The sequence below is a fragment of the Notolabrus celidotus genome, chromosome 9 (genome assembly GCF_009762535.1).
Source record: "Notolabrus celidotus isolate fNotCel1 chromosome 9, fNotCel1.pri, whole genome shotgun sequence".
NCBI classification, from domain to species: Eukaryota; Metazoa; Chordata; class Actinopteri; order Labriformes; family Labridae; genus Notolabrus; species Notolabrus celidotus.
In genome coordinates, this window is record NC_048280.1 from 32359504 (window position 1) to 32384415 (window position 24912).

The window sequence follows — 24912 nt, forward strand, 5'->3', positions numbered from 1 at the left end:
GAAGACGTGTTGGTTTAGCATCAGCAGAGGTACAGGTGTTGCACCGGACCATCGTGGTGAAGAGGAAGCTGAGCCTGAAGGCAAAGCTTCTTACGTTCCAACCCTCGAGGTGGCTCGGGCTTCTACTCAGGTTGCCTCCCTTTAGCGGTGCACCAGGCATGTTCAACTAGACGGTGACCCAAGAACGAGCTGGCAGGGGAACACTTCAGAATCCCCCGTGAGGAGCTTGAGAACGTTGTTGTTGGGTCAATTCTCTTACCCTGCTGCTCCTGGCCTATTTCAAGATATCAATGTGTTTTATGATTTATGGTTTTATGTTGATTTCTTGACACAAATGTTTGGTTCTCTCCTCCACAGAGATCATGAACAATGTCATCAAGAAGGCAAGAGAGAAAGGAAAATGGAAGGTGAGTGTTCTGATTTTGTGTCCTGATCAGTTTGATATCTTTGACCTTCGATCATGAGCCTGAGATTTGAAATGAAAGTCATTCCCACCTCTGTGTGTGTGTGTGTGTGTGTGTCTTCAGGTGCTGGTGGTGGACAAGCTGAGTATGAGGATGATCTCCTCCTGCTGTAAGATGACAGACATCATGTCCGAGGGCATCACCAGTGAGTACGACCACACACACACCTCAGCTGACCTCAGCTCAGGCTTCAGAGTCACATTAATCAAACTGAGAGCAGGTCACTTCAGTTTTGACGGAATGATCCTTTAACGGCCGTGACTGTGTGGCTGATTGATATCTGCTGTATACTTAGATGAAATATTTATGGGTATTAATGTGAGGAAACGTAAGCTATCATACAGAAAATAAATCTTATTTTGATGCCTCAGATCTGAAACCATTTAAAAACAAAGGTTCAATGTATCATCCTTCTCTTTGATGTGTCTCGTTACTTCTCAGGCTGTTTGTAGTGTCGGCCTTAAACACAAGATCATGATAGCTCTTGATTTAATTGGTTTGATGGGACACAGTGACTGCCCAGTCCTGTGAGATTAAATAATCTCTGCTCCATAAAACAAACAAATCACCCTTTAAACACTGCTGCTCACCAACAGCATGTTCACTGAGTGGGGATTCACTAAAAGTGAAGTGAAGTTGCTGACAGCAACATGAGTGGTGCATCCCTCACAAAGCAAACTGCTCTGATGATGTACAAGCACAAACATGCCCATGAAGTTCTGCAGCACCTGCTCTTGTTTTGTGTCTGATTGTAGAGATGAGCTGTCAGCATCTCCTCTCTGCTGCTGCACAGAGCTGCACTGTGCGCTTTCATCCAGATGGAGCTTGATTCTGGCTACATACAGTACAGTGTTTTGGGAAGTCTGTTCATTAATGGATGTGTAAAAAATAACACCATCCATATCAAAGCTTCCTCTCTGGATAGAGCCAACAAAGCACCTCCTCCTGATATAGACACTCATCAACAGATGTCTCCACACATGTGGAAGTGTCCATATGCACCTTAGACAGCCTCGTGGTTTAACCTCTGACTGTAACTATCACAGTTTTGTTGAACAGACTTTATGAACAGACGTATATTTTATCAGTCATTCAGAGGTGGAATAGTTTGAGCTCACAAATACTGCAGCACAGTCACCACCAAGTAACAGCAGACAATGAAAGTTCCACTCTAAATGTGAGTGGCTGTAAGACATTTTTGTTATGATGCTCTTTTGCATGGATAGGGACCAAGTTTCCTCCAGATGAATGCAAACTGGCTCGTTTGTACGAGCGAAGAACACATGGGCAAAGACCCCTTTGCATGTGCTTTACGAAGCAGACTAGATCTTTTTGTCTCATTTGTGATTCAGGCCCTGAGTTGATTGGTCAGCTTTGCAAGAACTGGTTAGAATTTATGTCACTTTGGTTTAAGGAAAGCTGGTTTCCTTAGTTTACTGAGACAGGTAGGCCTGCATGATGAATCACGTATTTATTGGTATGGCAATTAGGAATGAGCATTTGCATAAACAACGTGTACAATCAATATTTTCTCTCTCAGCATGTACATGTCACATGTTAGATGGAGGCCTGAGTGTTGATGTAGACTGATGTAGTCCAATGAAGCTCATTCATTGGTGATATTAAGGTCCAGTGTCAGTTTTGTGGGGGAATGGATGAACCAAGTGTGGTAAACATAAGAGATAAGTTTTGTTTTGTTCAAGAAAATAGACTTAATGTCATAAATTATAAAAAAGACAATAGTTAATGTTTAAATTTATATGTACATAAAACACGCTTTATTTATATGGTTTCATTTCCTGTAGTCCTGTACGTATCCAGTCTCAGTGTTTTTCAACATGTGCAACCCTAGAGATAAGCTAACTACATAATGACTTCAGCACTGTCTTTTCAAACATTAGATAATGGACAAAATAAACGAACAACCAGCTATTTATTGTCCTCCCTGCTTCCTTGAGAAGAGAATCTTTTTTTATTCCACATTAGTTAGAAACTCTTTGAATTTGGACATTTTAACATTGGTCTCAATAAAGACTGGCTCACTGCTGGAAACAGCCTCTAGTGGACACTAGAGGAACTGCACAGGAGTGTCAGGAGGTCCAGTTAGCATATTAAGGAGACTGTTGAGATCTCTTAGAAGCTCCTAAACTTACACACTCTGATACACAAAGGTATTCAGATTGATTTAGATGCTTATTTTTTCTAGAACTCCAAAAAAATAAAAAATGAAACATGTGCTGTTTTCATCCACAACACTGATAGTTATATAGTTAAAGTGTAATCAACCTGATGGATGAGTATTGATTATGGTTGTCTTGCTGTGCTCTCCAGTTGTAGAAGACATCAACAAAAAGCGTGAGCCCCTGCCGAGCATGGAGGCCATTTACCTGATCACTCCTTCAGATGAGGTAAGTGCTTTCAGCTCTATCATCATCCCATGGTATGTTGCAACATTGTCCAGCAACTGAGAAAAACACTGAGTGATACCACTTTGTGCTTTGTGTTTGAAAAGCTGATGATGTAAACTTTTGTTTTCTCCCGTCTCAGTCTGTCGAGGGTCTGATCGATGACTTCAGGGACCCACAAAATCCAAGATACAGAGGAGCTCACGTCTTCTTCACTGACAGTGAGTACATCTGTCACACACCAGTGAATATAACTGGAACATTTACACACTCCTCTGAGGGACATAAAGACAGTTTTACGATGTGCTTTAAGATACTCAACGTTAAAGAACAGAGTTAAGGACTCCGTCACTTACTGTAAATAACATGGAGCTCAGGACTGTGTGAGAGAGACATGTCTGAATTTCTGAGTCTGTTTGAGCTGAGAGGAAGTTTCTTCAGAGAGGATCACAAGTGTATTTGTCACTTTTGAGAACATCACATAGCCCGTCTGATTGAATGTGTCTGCATATGTTGGTTGTTTTGATTTAGAAACCCTCCTCAGAGTGGAATAAAAAATTAGAAATCATAACTGTAAACCATCAAAATTATAAAACTGCAACAACATTCAGAGATTTATTTCATGTTTCACCTTGACTTTACATAAAAACTGCAGGCCTCAGGTCAGGTCTATGGTCAGGTCTATAGTCACGTCTCAGATCAGGTCTATGGTCTGGCCTCAGGTCGGGCCTCAGGTGAGGTCTAAGGTCAAGTCTAAGGTCAGGTCTATGGTCAGGTCTATGGTCATCCCTCAGGTCAGGCCTCAGGTCAGGTCTATGGTCAGGTATGTGGTCAAGTCTATGGTCAGATATATGGTCAACCCTCAGGTCAGGTCTCAAGTCACAGGGTCAGGTCTAAGGTCCGGCCTTAGGTCAGGCCTCATGTGAGGTCTCAGGTCAGGCCTCCCATCAGAACAAAGGTCACATCTCAGGTCAGCTCTCAGGTCAGGCCTCAGGTCAGATCTCAGGTCAGGTCTCAGGCCCGGCCTTAGGTCAGGATTCAGGTCAGGTTTCAGGTCCGGCCTCAGGTCAGGCTCAGGTCAGACCTCCCATCAGATTTTAGGCCAGGTCTCCCATCAGAACTCAGGTCACATCTCAGGTCAGCTCTCAGGTCAGGCCTCAGGTCAGATCTCAGGTCAGGTCTCAGGCCTGGCCTTAGTTCAGGCTTCAGGTCAGGTTTCAGGTCCGGCCTCAGGTCAGGTCTCAGGTCAGACCTCCCATCAGGTCTCAGGTCCGACCTCAGGTCAGGTCTCAAGTCAGATCTCAGGTCATGTCTCAGGTCAGGTCTGTGGTCAGGTCTCAGGTCAGATCTCAGGTCATGTCTCAGGTCAGGTCTGTGGTCAGGTCTCAGGTCAGGCCTCCTGTCAGAACTCAGGACTCAAGTCATGTCGCAGGACAGGTATCAGGTCAGGTCTCAGGTAATGCCTCAGGTCAGGTCTCAGGTACTGAGTGATATCATTGTGCATTCTCTGTGACTAACCTGACTGATCTCTAGGTGTGCCTTCTTCTCCTCTGTTAAAGAAAACTCTTTCTCAAAAGAACCTCCACCCTCAATCAAACACCTCTAACTCTCTCACTCAGTCATCGTGTTCTCCTGTCCGTGTGTCTGCAGCGATCCCTGACATGCTGTTTGGGCTCCTGACCAAATCTCGCGCCTCCAAAGCGATGAAGGCCTTGACTGAGATCCACATCGCCTTTCTGCCCTATGAATCTCAGGTGAGACTCTGTCTAGACTGGGATTAGATCACTGCAGCAGCTCATAATCTGCCAGCACAGGTATGAAGAGGAGGTTCAGAAGGATTTGAGTCAGCTTTGTTGAAACCTGCAGAGAAACCTGACGCTCTGCCGCCGCTTTGAAGTTCATTGTTATCTGACATGTTATGTGTGTTTTAATATCTGCATTTTTGTAAAGATTTTCACATTCTTATACAGCACACTTTGTAAATGTTTTACTGTGTTAAAAAACAACACTTTTATTGTTACAACCATGGGCAATATCAGACTAATGGGAATACATTATTATTATCATTTATTATTCCAATAACACAATTTTATCTGATAAGAGTTGCTTTCTTTTACTTACTTACAATCCTACATACAGACACAGTAGGTGCAGTATGGGATCCTCCATTGAATACAGAGGAGAAGTACAATCAATCAATCAATCAATCTTTATTTGTATAGCGCCAAATCACAACAAAAGTTATCTCAAGACGCTTATAGGAGGTCTAGACCACTCTATGTCAAATTATGAACAGAGACCCAACACCAAGACAGGGTAAGACTCAGTCTGACCCCACCTTAATCCACCATGAGCATTGCACATTGCAGTATTTAGCTAGTTACAGTGACGAGGAAAAACTTCCTTTACCAGGCAGAAACCTCAGGCAGAACCAGACTCACGTTAGACAGCCATCATGCCTCGAAGTTGGGTCTTGAAAGACAGATAGAGGGGAGTAAGCGAGAGAGGTGATAGTGATGAGACGAGTAGTAGAAGCTGTTGCCGCTGTAGTCCAGCACGTCCGTATCAGCTGGAGTCCAGAACGTCCGCAACAGCAGGAGGATGCCTACGGCAGCTCAGAGGGACCTACGAGACAATGGAGCTCAGAAAGCTTCAGAAAGGTCTATGGTTAGTAACTTTAATGGGACAGGCAGAGTTAAAGTAAGTGTACAGTAAAAGATCAGCTGCTAACTAGAGTTTAAAAATGGCGTCACCGGTGTGGATGTTTTCACAGTTTCAGAGGATAACACGATTGCAGCTTGCTAAAATGAATTCACAACTATTCAGAGAGGACAAAAGTCCTCAAGTCCTCATAACAAAGATGCATTAAAGAGCTACAAAGCAGCAGCTGCAGTGCTAAGGCTGTGTGCAAAGAGTATTTGTCCCAACCTGACTCTCTGTCCGTCTGCTTCTGATTCTCATCATTCAGTAACATGCAGTGATTCAACTTTTTCTCAAACTAAAGCAGCTTTTTGCAAACAATGATCTCCATCTTCAGTCCTTTGAAGTGTCAGGAAATAAAGATAACAATGTGATTTTTAGAGCTAAGATGTAGGACATCAAAGAAAGTGATGACCAAGTTAAGAAGCCTGAAGCTGAGTTTTAACGCAGAGGAAGACTTCGGCAGAATCAGCACCATTAGTTTTTATCTCAGACAACCCATTGTTCTTTAAATTAGGCTCAGGGCTCCTAAAAATGAAACAGGGTTGTGTTTAATCGAGATGTACTTCAGCAGAGCTCAGCTTAACCTGTGTTGAATCCAAAGTGAGACTCTGACTCATAATGCTAGTCAGCCTAAAGAGTGAAACCAGGCCATGCTGTCCAGAGGAACTCTCCTTGAGTGACTGAAACCACATTGATCCCCCTCCTCACCTCCACAGAGAGAGAGAGAGAGAGAGAGAGAGAGAGAGAGAGAGAGAGAGAGAGAGAGAGAGAGAGAGAAAGACGACTGTGTTTGTGTTGGATCAGCTTTAGCCTTCAATCCTCTGCTGCCCTGTAGTTTTAATCCTGAGAGGGAGGGGCACATCCTCCCTGCCCCAGCCCCCTCACCCTCGACTCATCCTTTCACCTGATTGGCCGACTGCATCAGCGCTCAGCCTCTGCCAATCAATGAGAGCACAGAGAGGATGTGTGACAAGGGACAGCACAGGGATGTTATCATGTGATGGAGTCAGGAACAGATGGGTGGACGTGAACATGTGTGAGGGAGGGTTTTATTAGTGCTGTGTTTCTGAGTGGATCATTCCTTCAGATGTTAGTTTATAGAAGACAATATATTTTCATTGGCTGACTGTAGAGATTAGTGTTTCCTTAAGGGTTCTCCAAAATGTTGAAGAAACATTTATACCATAACAGAAAGCCTGACCTCTTCAAGTGAAAGCCACAGAAATCCGTTCTGATGTTGCAGACAGGACTGAAGTTTCAATCAGAGCTCATGTTTCCTGTGTCGTCGTCTGTGTGCAGGTCTTCTCCCTGGACAAAGTGGATGCCTTTCAGGACTTCTACAGCCCGTTTAAGGCTGACGTGAAGAACAACATGCTGGAGCGCTGTGCTGAGCAGATCGCCACCCTCTGTGCCACTCTCAAAGAGTATCCTGGAGTCAGATACAGAGCGTGAGACCCATTATGACAACCTGTTTCAATGTGGCTTTTCCTTTTGCATCCATAAATAAGATATTTAAATTCATTTTAAACAGCTGCATCAATATGCACATAATATGTAGATGTGTATTCAATAATGCATGATACAAAATGCAAAACTCACAATGCTTTTTTGTAGTTCTGTCTCCCGCTCTGTTTGAAGTCTTCATTACAAACAGTCCATTTGAAGGGCTTTATGAAGAGCTATTAACCAGCACCCTTGAGCCTCAGACCCCTCGATACAAACAGAAACCTGGGAGGCAGTGCAAAATATGGAGGGTAGCACCAAACGGTCGGAGAGGGATCGAGTCTAAATGCAGATTGTTACAGGTCTAGACCGTACTCTATGTTCTATTATTAACAAAGAGCCAACATCAAGACAGGATAAGATCCAGTCTCATCTTACAGACAGGACTCAGTCTGATCTCATCTTAATCCACCATGAGCAGAGCACTTTGCAGCATTTGGGAAGTTACAGTGGCAAGGACAAACTTTCATTAACAGGCAGAAACCTCCAGCAGGACCAGACTCATGTTAGACACACATCTGCTGAGACCGTGTTGCAATATCAAGATGTGAACGAATGCATGCTTGAACAATCTTCCACGGATTGTAGAATAAAAAATGTATGATAGAACAGACACAATGATACAAGATAAGTTATGGAACCGATTTCTACGGTGGCCCTTAAGGTCAGCTTCACAAACATTTCATGACTGCAGAAAACATTTTAGAGCTTTAGAGCACTTGTCACAGATTTGTCAGTATCAAAGTGATCTAAACTAGAAACCAAACCCACTTTGATGAACAGCAAACAGAGAAAGCTACGGTGGCCCTGTGGGTCAACTGCACAAACATTTCAGGACCACGAAAAAGATTTAACTGAACACAGAAACATTTTAGCGGCCACTTCCACCAGCTCTTCTGGGAGGATACCGAGGCGCTCCCAGGCCAGCTGAGAGACATAGTCTCGCCAGCGTGTCCTGGGCCTTCCCCGTGGCCTCCTCCCAGTCGGACATGCCCGAAACACCTCATCTGGCTCCTCTCGATCCAGAGGAGCAGCGGCTCTACTTTGAGCCTCTCCCGGATGTCTGAGCTCCTGACCCTATCTCTGAGGCTGAGCCCAGCCACCCTGCGGAGAAAGCTCATTTCGTCCGCTTGTATTCGCGATCTTGTTCTTTTGGTCACTACCCACAGCTGGTGACCATAGGTGAGGGTCGGAACGTAGATTGACCGGTAAATTGAGAGCTTTGCCTTCTGGCTCAGCTCTCTCTTCACCACGACAGACCGGTACAGCGCCCGCATCACCGCAGACGCCACCCCGATCCGTCTGTCAATCTCCCGCTCCCTTTTCCCCTCACTCGTGAACAAGACCCCGAGATACTTAAACTCCTCCGCCTGGGGCAAAGACTCCCCTCCGACCCGGAGAGGGCGAGCCACCCTTTTCCGACTGAGCACTCAGACTTGGAGGTGCTGATCCCCATCCCACTGCTTCACACTCAGCTGCAAACCGTCCCAGTGCGAGCTGGAGGTCACTGTTCGATGAAGCCAATAGGACGACATCATCTGCAAAGAGCAGAGACGGAATCCCAAGGCCACCGAACCGGAAACCCTCCGCCACTTGGCTGCACCTAGAAATTCTGTCCATAAAAGTTAGGAACAGAACCGGTGACAAAGGGCAGCCCTGGCGGAGTCCAACCCCCACCGGGAACGAATTCGACTTACTGCCTGCAATGCGAACCAGACTCTGGCTCCGACAATACAGAGACTGAATGGCCCGTAGCAACAGGCTACAGAGAAAGGTTTCACTAAATATAGAAATATTTCATGAGATACAAAGGGATTTCACAAAACAGAAAAATATTTGACTAAATTAAAAAATATTAAAAAACGAGACAAAAACTAAGAAGTAAAAGTTGAACGTAGCCGAACTCTGTCTAAATACAGGAATAAAAATTGTGTGTAGTGAGTGAATATTTTTTAAATACATTTATTGTGAAATATGTTGTTCTCAAGCTATTTTTATTAATTCTATTTTTTGTCATTTTTTTAATTCATAAAATATTGTATCTTTTTATGAAATATTTGTGCATTCTGAGACATTTAATTTTGGTCTTCTTTTAATTGTTTTGGCTACAAAACATTTTAGTGTTTTGTGAAATGTTTTTTTTTGTGTTCAGTAAGATAAAGTTTGTACATGCACAATATGAGTAACACAAAGGAGGAATCAATCCTAGTGAAATATAAAGCATGAAGTCTGAGGGTTAAAATCAGACAAACAGTGCCTTAAATTAAACAGTGATAGAAATATGATAGGTGACAAAAGGACACAAATACAGCAGCAGAGAGACAGAAAACCAGATGACTGAGATGCTTGCTCAGGTTTAAACACATTTTTGTGTGTTGGATTCAGGGAGTACAAAGACTGTGCAGTGCTGGCTCAGATGCTTCAGGAGAAGCTGGACGGATACAAAGCTGACGACCCGACCATGGGAGAGGTATGACGCCGGATATCTCATAAACTTCTTTAAAATGATAACAGGAAATTCTTCATGACAACAACGTAAAAATGAAAGACATATTCACTGTTTGATTTGACCCTAGTGTTACAGACAAGTTAAAGTAATAGTTTCTTCACCAAAACTCTTAGGAACTGGTTTTTGGAACATGAGGGAAATGTCAAGGCTACTGCTGGATATCTGTCAATTTGCTTTGTATTGTCCTCAGCTGAAGGAATAAACTGCTTTATAGATCTTTTCAGTGTTGAAGGACGACACTTCCATCGTTCTTAAACACTCAAATTTTAGAGATGCTGAGTTTTCACTTCAGAGATCTAAAATCTGTGTTTATAAAAAGGTAGAAAGTAGTCTAGACAGAGTGTGCAGAGTCTTAATGTCCTTTCTGATGCCTTCAGGGTCCAGACAAGTCTCGCACTCAGCTGGTCATCCTGGATCGAGGCTTTGACTGCCTTTCGCCCGTCCTGCACGAGCTCACGCTGCAGGCCATGTCCTACGACCTGCTGGGCATCGAGAATGACGTCTACAGGTAAAGATGCTCGTGAAAGAGGTGTGAAAGCATAAAACCTGAGTCTGTCTTTGCTTCAATAATACTTGAAGGATGAAATTCACTGTCTCTGTTAGACCTACATGTAGTCTTTGAATCTCTCTCTCCCTCTCTGTCAGTTTTGAGACCAGCGGGATGGGGGAGACGAGAACGAAGGAGGTGGTGTTGGACGAGGATGATGACCTGTGGCTGACTCTGAGACACAAACACATCGCTGAGGTGTCAACGTGAGTGGCTTTGACTTTCTTGCTGCCACACACACACACTTTCATAGCACAGATAAATATTCACAGAAACACCTTCCTCTTCCACAAACCTCTGACACAAAGCTGTCACACTCTGGTAATGTCTCTCTTTCTCTTTTGTTCCTGACTGTCCTCGTCTTCTTCTGTCTCTGTCTCTGTCTCTCTCTCTCCGTTCAGCGCTGTGACTCGCTCTCTGAAAGAGTTCTCCGCCGACAAAAAGATGAACACGGGAGAAAAGGTAGAGGACACACTGTTTCACTGTGTTTGCCTAGTTTCAGGGTGTGTTTCTCTGTTTCTGCTCCCAGAGGTCTCTCACTCCATCACTCAGAGGTGGAAAGAAAGTCAAAACCAGAGATCTTCTTCATGAGACGGATCCAAAGAACAGGGAGTGGTGGCTTTAAAGAAACAGAATCACTCCACACATTTACAACATGGACTTCTTAAGTTTAACAAACAGAAGCCTGAAAGCTTGGAGTGCTTTACCTGACTCTGAACACTTCACCTTTAGCTCTTGTGTTAAAGCAAACTGGGTTACAGTCATTCATGAAACCTCTCGCCTGTGTTTTTCAGACCACCATGAAGGAGCTGTCTCAGATGCTGAAGAAGATGCCTCAGTACCAGAAAGAGCTCAGCAAGGTGAGGGCTGCAGTTTCACTCAGTTTTTTACAGGATGACATGGTTTCATTATGTTTGGTGTTTTCATCTGAAGCACCATGAGGAGCTGCATCCTTTCAAATGAAGGTTAAACCCACAGATCTTTGTAAAGGCAGAGTGATGGACCTCCCTGTTGAGTTTTCTGATCAACATTTGAGTAAAACCTGGTCCTGATATCATGCACGGTATGATATTTGTGCATTAAGTGTGCACCTGGCGGCACATGGGTAAAGTGATTGGAGGACCTGTGATACATCTCTCTGTTTGCAGCTGATTTGGTTCTCACTAACACCACCTCTCCTCTCTGACCTCAGTACTCCACCCACCTCCACCTGGCTGAAGACTGTATGAACCGCTACCAGGGCACTGTGGACAAACTGTGTCGCGTGGAACAGGTGAATCTCACACCCACACACCACTGTTACACTGTTATAGAGTAAGATATGTTGTGTACAGGTTGTAGGATCCAGTTTAAAATTCTTGTTGTGTACAGAGTGCTCAATGGTCAGGCTCCAGTCTACATTAGGGAGCTGCTGAAGCCTTATAAATCCAGCAGGACTCTGAGGTCCTCTGATCAGGATTTATTGGTTGTGCCTCGTACCAGGTTAAAAACTAAAGGGGACTCTGCATTTCAGGTTGTTGGTCCTAAACTCTGGAACAGTCTCCCTGTGGAACTTAGAACTGTGGACACTGTTGATGAGCAGTTGAAGACCCATCTGTTTAGACTTGCCTTTGTTTAATTTGTCTGTTTTATGTCATGTTTTTGTATGTACAGTATCTCACAAAAGTGAGTACACCCCTCACATTTCTGCACCTATTTGATTATATATTTTCATGGGAGAACACTGAAGAAATGAAACATTGATATAATGTAAAGTAGTCAGTGTACAGCTTGTATAACAGTGTAAATTTACTGTCCCCTCAAAATAACTCAACACACACCCATTCATGTCTAAATAACCAGCAACAAAAGTGAGTACACCCCTAAGTGAAAATGTCCAAATTGGGCCCAAAGTGTGAATATTTTGTGTGGCCACGATTATTTTCCAGCACTGCCTTAACCCTCTTGGGCATGGAGTTCACCAGAGCTTCACAGGTTGCCACTGGAATCCTCTTCCACTCCTCCATGACGACATCACAGAGCTGGTGGATGTTAGAGACCTTGCGCTCCTCCGCCTTCTGTTTGAGGATGCCCACAGATGCTCAATGGGGTTTAGGTCTGGAGACATGCTTGGCCACTCCATCACCTTCACCCTCAGCTTCTTTAGCAAGGCAGGGGCCGTCTTGGAGGTGTGTTTGGGGTCGTTATCAAGTTGGAGTACTGCCCTGTGGCCCAGTTTTTGAAGGGAGGGGATCATGCTCTGCTTCAGTATGTCACAGTACATGTTGGCATTCATGGTTCCCTCAATGAACTGTAGCTCCCCAGTGCCGGCAGGACTCATGCAGCCCCAGACCATGACACTCCCTCCACCATGCTTGACTGTAGGCAAGACACACTTGTCTTTGTACTCCTCACCTGGTTGCCACCACCCACGCTTGACACCATCTGAACCAAATAAGTTTACCTTGGTCTCATCAGACCACAAGACATGGTTCCAGTAATCCATGTCATTAGTCTGCTTGTCTTTAGCAAACAGTTTGAGGGCTTTCTTGTGCATCATCTTTAGAAGAAATGTGAGGGGTGTGCTCACTTTTGTGAGATACTGTAATTGCAAACGCTGTTTTGCCTTTTAATGTTTTTCTATTGTTGTTGTTGTAAAGCACCTTGTGGCCTCTGTTCCTGAGAGGTGCTCTATGAATAAATCTTACTTACTGACTTACTGACTGACTGACTGACTGACTGACTGACTGACTGACTTACTTACTTAATTACTTACTGACTGACTGACTGACTGACTGACTTACTTACTTACTTACTGACTGACTGACTGACTGACTGACTGACTGACTGACTGACTGACTGACTTACTTACTTACTTACTTACTTACTTACTTACTTACTTACTTACTTACTTACTTACTTACTTACTTCAACAAATCTTTCTGGAAACACAAAGGACCACAGAAGGCCCTGGAAAGTTTTGATTTAATCTTGGCTCAGACTTGGAAATAAGAATGAACAGATTAGATTTAGCTGGTTTAAAGTCAATGAGACCGCTTAATACATTTTGGCCATGAGTTAAGAAATCAACTGCTAGACTGACCCAAAGGTCAAAGATCAACTTCAATGTGTCATCATAATGTCCTAGAAAATCACCTTTTTCTACTTTGCCACGCCCCTTTGGATTGGTAGTGTCCAAATTTACACCTGTAAAGGTGAACTAAACAACCACCACTGTTTCTTTAAGCAGCTGAGCACAAAATGACAGACCTCATGCATCACAACATCACACACACTGTACAACAAGTAGCCTACATTGGTCAGTTACATTTTCAATCATTCAAAGATCGTTCCTTTGATCCTAAACACTTAGAGCAAATCATCTCCCAGTTTGTGTCTCACCTCACATGGGAAATTAAGGCCACACTGGATAGTTTGTTACAGAGATGTCAGGAGCATCAGCTGATAGCTGGTACATCGGTACTTAACATTGATCATACAATGTTCTTCTACTTATAAATATATTTAAATAAATAAATGTCAGAACCACAGATAAGAGCTTTTCTTACTGTCATGAAGGTATGTGCAGCGATGTGCAGGCTCTTCTTTAATCGATTAGTTCCATGCGATCACATTGAATCCTCGGTCGCATTTAACTCTTTCTTATGTTGAACTGAGGTTAATCTTTGCCCTCTCCTGTCCTCCATTTGTTTTTAGGATCTGGCGATGGGGATGGATGCAGAGGGAGAGAAGATCAAAGATCCCATGAGGCTTATTGTTCCCATTCTGCTGGACGCCAACGTCACCGTGTCTGACAAGATCCGCATCATCCTGCTCTACATCTTCATGAAGAATGGTCAGATACCCACTCTGCTGATGTTTTCATGTTTGAAACATCTGAAGGGAATCCTGCATAACCCTCACATAACCTTTAATATGCATGCATTTTTAATTCATACTTATTTTTTTCAGTGCACGTTCACTTTTCTTTGTGTCTGCATGTTTTACACCACCGCTGTAAAGTGCATGCTCTCGTGCATGTGTGTAAATCTCTGCTGCATGTGTTTGTGTGTGTGTTTGTGTGTGTGTCAGGTGTGACTGAGGAAAACCTGTGCAAGCTTCTTCAGCATGCAAACATCCCACCAGAGGACAGTGACATCATTTCCAACATGGCCCACTTGGGCGTCCCCATTGTCTCTGAGGTGAGCTGTCCAGGCCACGTCCTCAGAGTCTCACTGTGGACCGTGTTTACCACCGCTGTGTTTCATTTCTATAATGCAAAATATAAAAAGATTTTTGTACAGATTCTCCAAATGGAAATACGTTGAGGTTACCACTCTCAGTTTATGTAAATGTGCAGAGAACCTGAAGAGGAACACAGTTTTTACTGCTGCATCATCATCAGAGTCAGTGCTGCCTCAAGTAACCCTGGTTCACTTTGCATTGATTTAATTTATTTTAACTAAAGGGCATCTTTCATAATAAGACAAACTCATGTATGGGGGGCCATTTGTAAAGTTGTGCGCACTGAAAATAACAGCTACAATTCTCCACATTTAGCTCCAAAATGTCATAAAAATGTAGTGTGGATTTTTAAAAGTCACTTTTTTATCACATTTAGAGCAATATTTGTTCACATTTAATTTTGTTGTGAAAATAGTGTCTGCTGTTGTCTGCTGAGTTGGTGGATTTTTGGGGGCTATACTGAGCTGCGGATTAGTCCACTGTTCTGAGTATTTGGGGCAGCAGGACAGTGTGTGTGTGTGGGTCTCCAATCAGTCTATAATAAAGTAAACTTAATTACTGATTGAGATCATTTACATCTTATTTGCGGTCCTCTGCATTGGGTCTAGCGAGAACTGCATGCTCAAGTCACCTATGCAACTGGCTGCCACATGTTGACCTGCATAGCTGCAATAATAGCTAACTAGTTAACAAGTAAAACAAGAAGTATTTTATTCATTTGTCCAGAAAAAGTTCTCAGCTCATCAGCTCTGTGCACATACAAAGAGAGCACAGTTTACTAAAGTCAAATTCCTTGTGTGTTCAAGCATACTTGGCGAATAAAGCTGATTCTGAAAAAAAGGTTAATGCTGGGGGGTTCATCCCTATGTTCCCACATTTCCACTTATATTAAATGTTTGCAATAAACAAAGAGATGAGCGCACCAGATTTAGTTAAAAGCTACATTCCATCTGTAGTCCATTGCTACTGGATAATAGGTTGGGTATATTTGGTTACCAAATTTGGAGAAAGGGGGATAAAATCTGATACAAATTTATGAAAAAAGAAATGTGTGAACATAGGGCTGTGGGAACATAGGCACGCTCCCATGCTGGGCACATGAAACTGTGCACTGCTCACATAATCAAACACACTGAGGAGTTAAGGGATGGATTACTTGGGTCTGTGTGTGTCTCTGTGGTCTCTGCTTTAAGAACAGTAAGCCCACAGCGGACCCTGTGAGTATGCTTGTCAAGATCGGATTGATTTATGTAAAAAAATAAAAAAATAAAAGTCAAACTGTGCTCCAGATGACCACATTAAAGTTCAGACTGCAGCTCCATGTCTGCTTTTTGGAAAAGTAATATCAGAAAGAGTCCTAACTGAGACCTGACACAACGGCACAGCTGGTTTTGAATATATTTGTGAAGTAAAATAGAGGAAATGTACATCTACATAAATCCTGCCTCAGGTTGTGTTTTCAGGACACTACCTGTTTTTACTCACTGCTTCACAAGACGACATATCAAACCTGAGAAATCCAAAGAGTACATGTATGTGATCACTACAAGGACCCAGCAGAACTTCTACTCTGAAAGAACTTATCAGTGTTGGTTTCTTCACAGGGCACCACCATCAAAAAACCCAAGAAGCCCGATCGTAAGGAGCGAATCAGCGAGCAGACCTACCAGCTGTCCAGGTGGACTCCACTCGTCAAGGATCTCATCGAGGTTATTCACAGAGCTGCTAACTTAAAGTACACAACACAGTGGATTAGTGCTTCAGGACTCTCTCTGATTAACCTAAATGTGTTCCCTCAGGACGCCATTGAGGACAAACTTGACCCTAAGCAGTACCCTTACATTTCTCAGCGTCAAGTTTCGGCAAAAGCCAGCGCTCCATCCAGGTGTGTATTCTTTATAAACACTGACTCCTAAAATACATTTGACATCAAGGACAAACATCAGAGACATTGTTGTTTACACAGATAGATATGTCTAGCGTCTCATGCGTTGCGCTGCGTTTTTCAGTGCACGCTACGGTAACTGGCACAAGAACCGGGGCCCCACAGAGATGAAGACGGGGCCCAGGATCATCGTCTTCATCATCGGCGGGCTGACGTACAGCGAGATGCGCTGCGTGTACGAGGTCACTCAGGCCAATGGCAAGTGGGAGGCTCTGATCGGTGAGTACACTGCACAGATATGTTTTAATTATCTTCAATACCCCAGAGTAGAAGGAAAGAAAGGATTTTAAGTTTTCTTTTTTTGTATATTTTATTCTCATTATTTGTCCTTCAATGAAATATGCGATTGAAAACCAAAGTATCACCGTAAACAGAACAACCTAGGATCTAATTATTTGTATTTCATTATCTTCAGTGAAAAAGTATTTTTGTAGATGAGAGAGAGAGCCGAGTTTGTTTTTTTATCCACCTCAAATTTTTTGAATATTACAAAAAAAGGATTAACCAAACAGTCTGCTTTCTTTGAAAGTAAAAATAACGTGTAACGTGTAAAAATCTGGACTGAGTGATCCCAGACAGTTATTGCTTTTGATGAAACAAATAATTGATCAATGCATTTGTCCATCTTTGCAGATTAAACACAGCAACACAAAAAAAATCAGGCAGAAACTAAATGTGAAATTAGGAGTCAAAGCGGTATGTTGTTGTGTTAAACAACGTTAAAGCCTGTAAGAAAAATGTGGTTTGATTTCAGAGAATCACTTCTTAAGTACAAGAGAGCATCTGGTAAAATGAATCAGATGTCTGCAGCGACAAAAGGGAAAGTTATTAAGAGACCTTCAGGATTGCCTTCACTTATTTCAGGGACAGATGATTTGATTTAAACAAGAACTGACTCAAATGCTCAGTGTAGGCTTTGATTTGTAAATGTAGTTGACATTTTTGTAATAGACAATCAACACTGTGTGAGTAAACCTGCAGAGGTTATAAACATCTGTCACAGTTGAATTTATGAAGCTGAAACAACATTGAAATGTGTCAATACATCCGCAAACGTTTCACAAACATGGACTCAGATTTGATGTGTCAGCAGACCTTCAAACATGTAGACCAGTTTGTAAATGCATGCATATAGAAAAGTGTCCAAATGCAGCTCAGTACGATTGTGAAGAATAGATTCAGTCGATGAGAATGCAGCATCTGATTTTGATTTCAGTGATAATCTCAGAGAATAATTCAACATATCTGATTTTCTATCTCTGTACCAAACTGTGATCCAGTGTTTAAAACACAACAACATTTCGTAGTAATTAGATACAGGCTGAGGGTTTGGATCTTGATGTGTTTGTTTGCGAATCTGGACGGTTCTATACAGAGGAAGGAGGGAGTAGTCTTTAACATCTGCAGCTCTTTGGACCAGTCAGACATTCACAGATCCTTCAGTCTTTTTGACATTTCCTGCATTTTAAGGAATACCTTGAAGCAGCTGTTCTTTTTCATTTAGTCCTAGCTGAGTTTCTTATGCTTTCTGTCCCCTGCAGGTTCTACCCACATCCTCACTCCCCCTAAGTACCTGAAGGAACTCCAGCACCCAGACTTCCTGGACCCCAACACCCCAGCAGAGGGCACTGAGGAGCCGCCTGCAGAGTGAAAAGACATCTTGAGGTGAATAAACAAGTCAGGGCGATATTTGTTGAATCCCTAGCCCAATTGCAATGTCCACTTACTGACTTTGAGGCGCATTCCTGCTTAGTCTGTGAGGACTTAGGGCTGTCCCACTGTGAAATCTTTAAGTGTGAAGTATCTCTCACAGGCTTTTGAGCCCTTTATGCCCCCTTTCTGTAAGTGGGCATGTTTTAGAACATTTTCTTTGACGTATAATTTGATTTCATAGTTTGACTCATGTTCCATCTGTTAACAGGGATGGGGCGGCTTTAAGACCAATAATGCAGCCAGTCAGTTTTCCTCACTATAAGGAAGATATTACGTCTCCATCTTTTTAAAAAGTCTGTCTTGTACATTGAAAGTCTCTGCACCAAAATGTTTAAATACATTTCTAACACCTCGAAGGGTAGAGGTGTTTGCTTCCAAATAGAAAGACTGATGTTGATCTTAATCTACCAGGACATACAGAGCGTCAAGAGGGCATATCAGAGAGTATCCAAAGGTTATCATTTTATATTTCTCTTTTCCTAAAACTAATCTTCTCCCTTTTTCTGCCTTCCAGAATCAGCAGACATCTTCGCCCCCTCTCGCCTTCTGAAAGACATGGAGAAAGAAGACCAGACTTATCCCCACCCCATCCTCTCCACCTCCCCTGACTTAACGTACATCACATACACTTTATGTTTTATATGATTCAGTTGTTTTAAACTCAAAGAGCAGACGTCAAATCACATCTTCATGTGTGGATGTCGATCACAGTTCAGTGGAGGAGATTGATTATTCTGTTGAATACTGTTTACTGTATATTGTGAGATGTTTCTGATGTTGGAGGAGTAATGTGTGTGAGTTAGTTTATATGACTGGATGAGATTAAGGACAAATTAAAACAGATTATACTATGACAGTTATTCCACTCTGTTCCAGCCACCACAGACCAAACTGATGTCTTCATGTAAACTCGTGGACTTCACTCTATCTGTGTTTTCATCTCTAGTGTGTTTTCTCCCGTACACCACTCTCTCTGCTTTATTTTCTATTTCCTCTGAGCATGCTGGTTTTAATGTTGTGCTCTTCATTCAGTAGCTACCACACCATGCTGTACAAATCATCAGATTGACAGTGATGTGTCTGACCCTGGAATAAATGCCAACATAAAGCCTCTCTGATGGTGTATTTATAGCCGTAGATCAAACGTGTCACAGAATAATACCCAGTGTAGTTGGATTGTCTCTCGTGCTTTGTCTCAGTTGTTTTTTGCAGTGTTTCTTTCCTCCTGTAGAGACTCAGTTTACCTCTGGTTGATCACCGTGTCGTTGTTGCTTTTTGTTGTATTGTGATTCTCTGTTACTAGTGTATACTGTGTGTAAAGAGAGACCAATTTAAAGACAAGTCTGTGCTTTTATGTCCACATGAACAATACTCGCTGCAGGATGGGTGTTATGCTAATAAAGTGGCTTCAATAAAACCTGTGTGGAGATTCATTCTGATGTTCCCACCCATGTGCAGAAGAAGATATGATAACAAAAGAACAAACTCAAACGTATTGAACAAATGTGCAAGAAGCTAAATCCAAAAGGTCCAAAAGAAAACACAGAGAACTCGAGGAAACACTGGGAGAAAGCAACACAAAGGAAGATGTAATGATCCAACACAGGAGAGGGGAAACAGAGAAACTAGAGACACAGGCTGTTTTCAAAACCGCCTACTACTATACAAGCAATACGTACTGATTTGGCCAAAATTCAGTATGCAGTATGTGAACAAGGGCGAAATCTGCAGTATGCATAAACTACCTGGATGTCTTACTGATTCATGAAAATGATTTGCGTACTGTTTCCCACAATGCACAGCGCTAACGTTCCTCTTCTTTTTTGACTCAGTTTTTAGGTGCTGTGAAAATTATTCAATTCCATATAAACCACTACTTAACTTTTTTAATCATAAGTGATGCTAAAGAAGCAACGCAAGCAAGGATCCCTTATAAAATGAGGTAGACAAAAAGTCAACTTATAACCAACACAGAAAACAGACAGGGATGAAACAAGACCTGAAACACAAGGGAAACCTCCCTAAACAAGATCAACTCATGACAGGCTGGACCTGGTGTTTTAGGTCTAAGAATCAGAACTGTCAAAGGCGTTTGGGAGGGTCTGAGGTCCCAGGTTTAAGAGTCAGGGTTTGCTGCTGCATCTGAGTGTAAATTAAGCACACACTTTTTTATGAAAAAGCCAACATGCAGCCAACACACACCTGGTGCTAAAAGAGTTAAGAGGAGAGGAATGGAGTCTGGAGTTTGAATTGACAAGCTTCTAGATAAGTGCTGTAGGGGGTGTGGCCTGATCAGAGATCCTACACATATATTTTGGGACTGTCCAAAACTAGTATCATGTTGGAAAGGTATTAAACTTGAATTTAAAAACTCTCTGATCCCTCCTACATCCTGTTGGGAGTATTGACAGGGATGAGGAGTACAGTGGCCATACAGCAGAGGCTCCTGCTTTTGGTTGCAGAAAAGATGGTCACAGTCTCCTGGTAAAGGCTAAAGTCACACATGAATAAAAAGGACATTTTCTTAGTATCACTGCCAGATCACAGTTAAAATCTGATGTATCCAAGATAAGGAGGGCACCTGTTGCTTCATCTCTTGTCAGTTGACTTAATGATGGACTTATTTGTGATATATATTATATATTTATTTATTCATTGATTGATTGTTTGATTGATTTCTTTGTTTATTTATTTTTCTTAAAAGATTATTGTTTATTTTTCTATTAATTTTCTATGATTATATTTATTTGTGTATGAATTTAACTTATTGATGTATTTTGTACATATTTATTTATTAATTTCACATTTTCTATTTTTACTTTTCTCTTTCAACCTGGACTCTTTTATTTTATTTCATTTTTAAATGAAATATTTGTGCATGGCATCTTCCTCTGAGCCTCATGGCTGCACTGTTGTTTTGTTTTCTGATAATAATAATAATATTTTTTTGAATAAATAAATAAAGACCGGCTTCAATAAACGTCATAACTTATACATTTCTCCAGATACTAATCTGTTAATGTAAAACGTTGTATCACTGTAAACAGAGAAAACATCACATTTTACAAGCCGAGCTACTTTTTGACACTTCAGCATGTAAAGAGGATCCGTTTCAGTTCAAGTCAGCACTTTTTATTTAAAATGAAGCAGAGTAAACACAAATAAAACTTAACACATTTTTTAAATCAGTAGATCAGACGATGATCACTCCTCAGTTTGGCAGCCACAACACAGAGAAGCTGCCACACGTCGGAAAAATCTGCGTAACCTCTTCCTCATTTTTTTCATGCATCCAGGCGAAGCTGAGACTGAAGCAGAGGAGTCTGTTTGAGCTGCTCCTTCAGGAGACAGGTCAGCTTCATCTTCAGGAGACAGGTCAGCTTCATTTTCAGGAGACAGGTCAGCTTCATCTTCAGGAGACAGGTCAGCTTCATCTTCAGGAGACAGGTCAGCTTCATCTTCAGGAGACAGGTCAGCTTCATCTTCAGGAGACAGGTCAGCTTCATTTTCAGGAGACAGGTCAGCTTCATCTTCAGGAGACAGGTCAGCTTCATCTTCAGGAGACAGGTCAGCTTCACCTTCAGAAGACAGGTCAGCTTCATCTTCAGGAGACAGGTCAGCTTCATCTTCAGGAGACAGGTCAGCTTCATCTTCAGAAGACAGGTCAGCTTCATCTTCAGAAGACAGGTCAGCTTCACCTTCAGAAGACAGGTCAGCTTCATCTTCAGAAGACAGGTCAGCTTCATATTCAGGAGACAGGTCAGCTTCATCTTCAGGAGACAGGTCAGCTTCATATTCAGGAGACAGGTCAGCTTCATCTTCATCACCAGGAGGCGAAGATAGACCTCCATCAAATGAACCAACAGTCACTAAACCGGCTTCATAGGAGGGGATGGCAGATACTCCATTTGATGATCCTGTAGAATTACTATCGTCTTCAGCCACCAAGTCTGTGTCTCCAGCCAATGACGAAGAGGGTTGATCATCGTTAGCGGATCCAGGAAAAAGACCGGAGGAGCCAGAGCCTGACTCCTGGTCTGGTTTTTGGCTAATGCCCATCATGTCTCTGGAGTTGATCAGACTGGACAAACAACAACAATAATCAATCAATTAATGAATCAATGAATCAGTCAATGAATGACTCAATCAATGACTCAATGACTCAATGACTCAATGACTCAATCAATCAATCAATCAATCAATCAATCAATCAATCAATCAATCAATCAATCAATCAATCAATCAATCAATCAATCAATCAGTAAAGCCCACAGTGTGTTATCTCCTCGCAGAGTGACTTACTAGTCTGATCCAGAGTCCAGGTGAGACATGGTTATAAACGGGTGCTGCAGACCCTGACTGGCAGTCATCCTCTGATCCCCGTCCAGATGCAGCAGACCTTTCAGCAGATCCACAAAAAGCACCCTGTCTCTCAGCTCAGCGTGACTCTCTGGTGGAAACATCTTGATTTCAAACACATCAGGGTCAGAGGATTTAGTCAAAAACGCTCAGAACAGATTCTGTAGTGGTGCTGGTTAATCTCAGTGAGCACAGCAGAGACTACTTACATGAACCAGGGCATTCAGAGAGCTCGGGAGGTTGGGGTGTTCGACCGGCTCCTCTGGCTGTACGTTATTAGCTACAGTGAATTCTTCAGGTGTCTAAAGGATGAACATGTACATGATAAACATCTGAAGCAGTTCAAATGAAACTATGAACCAAGAGAGACACAGAGGAACGTGATTACTCTACCATAAACCTCCATGATGACCCTTTAGCTGCTGCCTCCTCCTCAATGAAGAAGCACTGGGTGTACATCCCAGCTTGGAGCAGCTGGTCCTCTGGTTGACCCAGAATCTCCACAATGTACTTCATCTGCAGACAAATAAACACATAAAACAAGTTAAAGCATCAAATTAATATTAAGAATATAAATAGTTAAAATAAATACATTCAAAAAGGGTAAGGATAAGAGTTGAAAATAAAATTAAGACTAAATATATCAATTCAAATGTCAGCTGATTCTCTGCAGAAAGTCTCTGCTCTGTCTGAGGTAGACCACATACCATCAGGTATTCACAATGCACAGGGAAGAGGTTGTCTGAAAGGAAGAGGCAGGCCAGGATGCAGCCGACCCCCCATACATCGATCGCCTCAGTGTAGGGAAGACCGAGGGAGATCTCTGGAGCCCTGAAGAGGACGACAAGAATTCAAGATCAGAAACCTGTGAACAAACTCTGAGGACAAAGAGAGCAACGTGCATAGACTCAATCTCTGCTGACGGAACAGGTGAGCTGTACAGGATGAACTCACCTATATCCAATAGACTGGACTACAAGTCCACGCTGGACCTGGTCAGCTGTAATGGCTGAACCGAAGTCAATTAGTCTGACCCTGACGGGCAGGTCTGTGTGAACAAGCGTCACATTGTCCGGCTTGATATCCATGTGAAGGATATTCAGACCCTTCAGGGCAGCCAGCGCGACCAGCAGCTGCAGGGACAGAAGGTTTAGAGTCAGGGGTCAGTGAGGACTGGACTCATGCAGAACATCAGGTACATGCTATAATATATATAGACACTGAATCACTCATGCCTCAAATTTTACAATGCTTTGCCAAAGATGAGCATCAGATTTGATCTCTTAGAAGAGATAGCAGAAACTAGTAACCACTTTCACACATCCACTACTGAACTTTTGTAAAAAGATTAAGAAGCTCTTCTCCTCAAAATGTTCTAAAGTTGCTCTTTCACACACGTCCCTCTAATAAAATGCTAAATTCCCCTGACAGAGAGCTGTACAGTGATTAGTGGCAGATTTCCGACACAGTGTGTGTGTTTGTTCAAATCTGTCTTTCCTGTAACATCTGTATCACCTTAGTGTTACAGTAAAACACACCTGCTGTGCGATAGGCCGGATGGCTGGCAGAGAAAGAGGCTTCCAGTCTGTTTCCTTGAGCAAGTCAAACAGATTCATGTCCAGCATCTCGAATACTAAACACATCTGTCCCATGAACTGGAACTTCTCAAAGAACCTCACTAGGTTATGGCTGTCTGCATTCAGGACTGATACATACTTTAAGATGGACTCCTGGTCAGAAAAGAGGAGACATGACAACAGATCATCAGACTGACGAACTACAGAGTTCACTTCATGTCCTAAAAACCACCTGGAGTCAGAAACAAACCTCAGTCTCAGAGTCCTGGAGCAAAGCAGGGTCATCCTTCAGGATCTTGATTACCACGATCTTTTTGGTGTCCAGTCTCCAACACTTGGCCACTTTGCCAAAGACCTCTTCACCAATGAAATCCATGATGGAGTAAACAGCTGAGCTGCTGTGCAGAGTGTCACCTGGGTGAAACTCAGGTGTGTTGACGGTGTCTGTGGAGAGAGGCGGTGAACGTGGAGAGAAAAGATATGAGGACGGTGTGTTCTGTTTTCTGAGTGCGAGAGGACGTTCAGCATAATAAGGCATGTTGTTGAGTCTTACCTGCAGACATGTTGTCAGGTGTTCTCAGTGTGATATTTCACAGGTGGAGAATGAACCTTCAGGTGTGAATCTCTTTAAGTTCAGAGTCAATCAAATCTCTTTCCTCTCAAATGTGTGTGTTTCCTCTCAGTGCTGATGAGTAAACTGACCCAAGTCTACCAAACTGTCCAGTTTATAGACTTTACCTCACAACTGTTTACAACAGGCAGGTCTGTGACATCACAGTGGGTGTGGTCTGCTCAGTTCTGTTTAGAACTCAAGTTAAAAAAAGGACAACGTGCTGAAAACATGTTTTTATTCAAATGATCTCTGAAATATAAAAACTCTGCTCCTGTTAACATGAAGAAAAGTGTTTCTGTGCACTACAAGATCTTTTACAGAAGAGTTAGAGACTGTTTTCATATTCCACA

The 24912-nt window shown here is 42.5% G+C and overlaps 2 protein-coding genes across 3 annotated transcripts in view; one reads left to right on the forward strand and one right to left on the reverse strand.

Annotated features, from left to right (window-relative positions):
• stxbp1b (syntaxin binding protein 1b) overlaps positions 1–19430 on the forward strand; it is a 31643-nt gene extending 12213 nt beyond the window's left edge. Inside the window, exons 2-20 of the mRNA XM_034692228.1 lie at positions 358–407; positions 528–609; positions 2796–2872; positions 3012–3090; positions 4520–4623; positions 6872–7020; positions 9461–9545; positions 9962–10092; positions 10230–10337; positions 10533–10593; positions 10926–10991; positions 11324–11404; positions 13828–13966; positions 14203–14312; positions 15960–16064; positions 16155–16240; positions 16365–16519; positions 17842–17965; positions 18528–19430. Of these exons, the coding sequence (XP_034548119.1) occupies positions 358–407; positions 528–609; positions 2796–2872; positions 3012–3090; positions 4520–4623; positions 6872–7020; positions 9461–9545; positions 9962–10092; positions 10230–10337; positions 10533–10593; positions 10926–10991; positions 11324–11404; positions 13828–13966; positions 14203–14312; positions 15960–16064; positions 16155–16240; positions 16365–16519; positions 17842–17951 (1778 nt within the window). The 3' untranslated portion in view covers positions 17952–17965; positions 18528–19430. The remainder of the gene's footprint in view (positions 1–357; positions 408–527; positions 610–2795; positions 2873–3011; positions 3091–4519; positions 4624–6871; positions 7021–9460; positions 9546–9961; positions 10093–10229; positions 10338–10532; positions 10594–10925; positions 10992–11323; positions 11405–13827; positions 13967–14202; positions 14313–15959; positions 16065–16154; positions 16241–16364; positions 16520–17841; positions 17966–18527) is intronic.
• A 1699-nt stretch (positions 19431–21129) lies between these two features.
• Positions 21130–24664, reverse strand: LOC117819033 (homeodomain-interacting protein kinase 1-like). Of its 2 annotated transcripts, XM_034692230.1 has the most exons (10): positions 24503–24664; positions 24200–24393; positions 23911–24102; positions 23327–23505; positions 23080–23203; positions 22766–22888; positions 22582–22674; positions 22316–22476; positions 21832–22094; positions 21130–21783 (listed from the first exon to the last, which is right to left on the reverse strand). In XM_034692230.1, exons 1-10 carry the CDS (start codon positions 24510–24512, stop codon positions 21218–21220), a joined length of 1905 nt encoding a protein of 634 aa, XP_034548121.1. In that variant the 5' UTR covers positions 24513–24664; the 3' UTR covers positions 21130–21217. The 2 variants fall into 2 exon arrangements, with proteins under 2 accessions (XP_034548121.1, XP_034548120.1); XM_034692229.1 differs by having other exon boundaries at positions 21130–22094; positions 24503–24648.
• Positions 24665–24912: the final 248 nt, after the last annotated feature.

Coding starts and splice junctions, on each gene's coding strand:
- LOC117819033 (XM_034692229.1), bottom strand. Junction 23,204..23,326: donor GTCCAGTCTATTGGATATAG/GTGAGTTCATCC, acceptor CGTCCTCTTCAG/GGCTCCAGAGATCTCCCTCG. Junction 22,095..22,315: donor CTGGACTCTGGATCAGACTA/GTAAGTCACTCT, acceptor TTGTTTGTCCAG/TCTGATCAACTCCAGAGACA.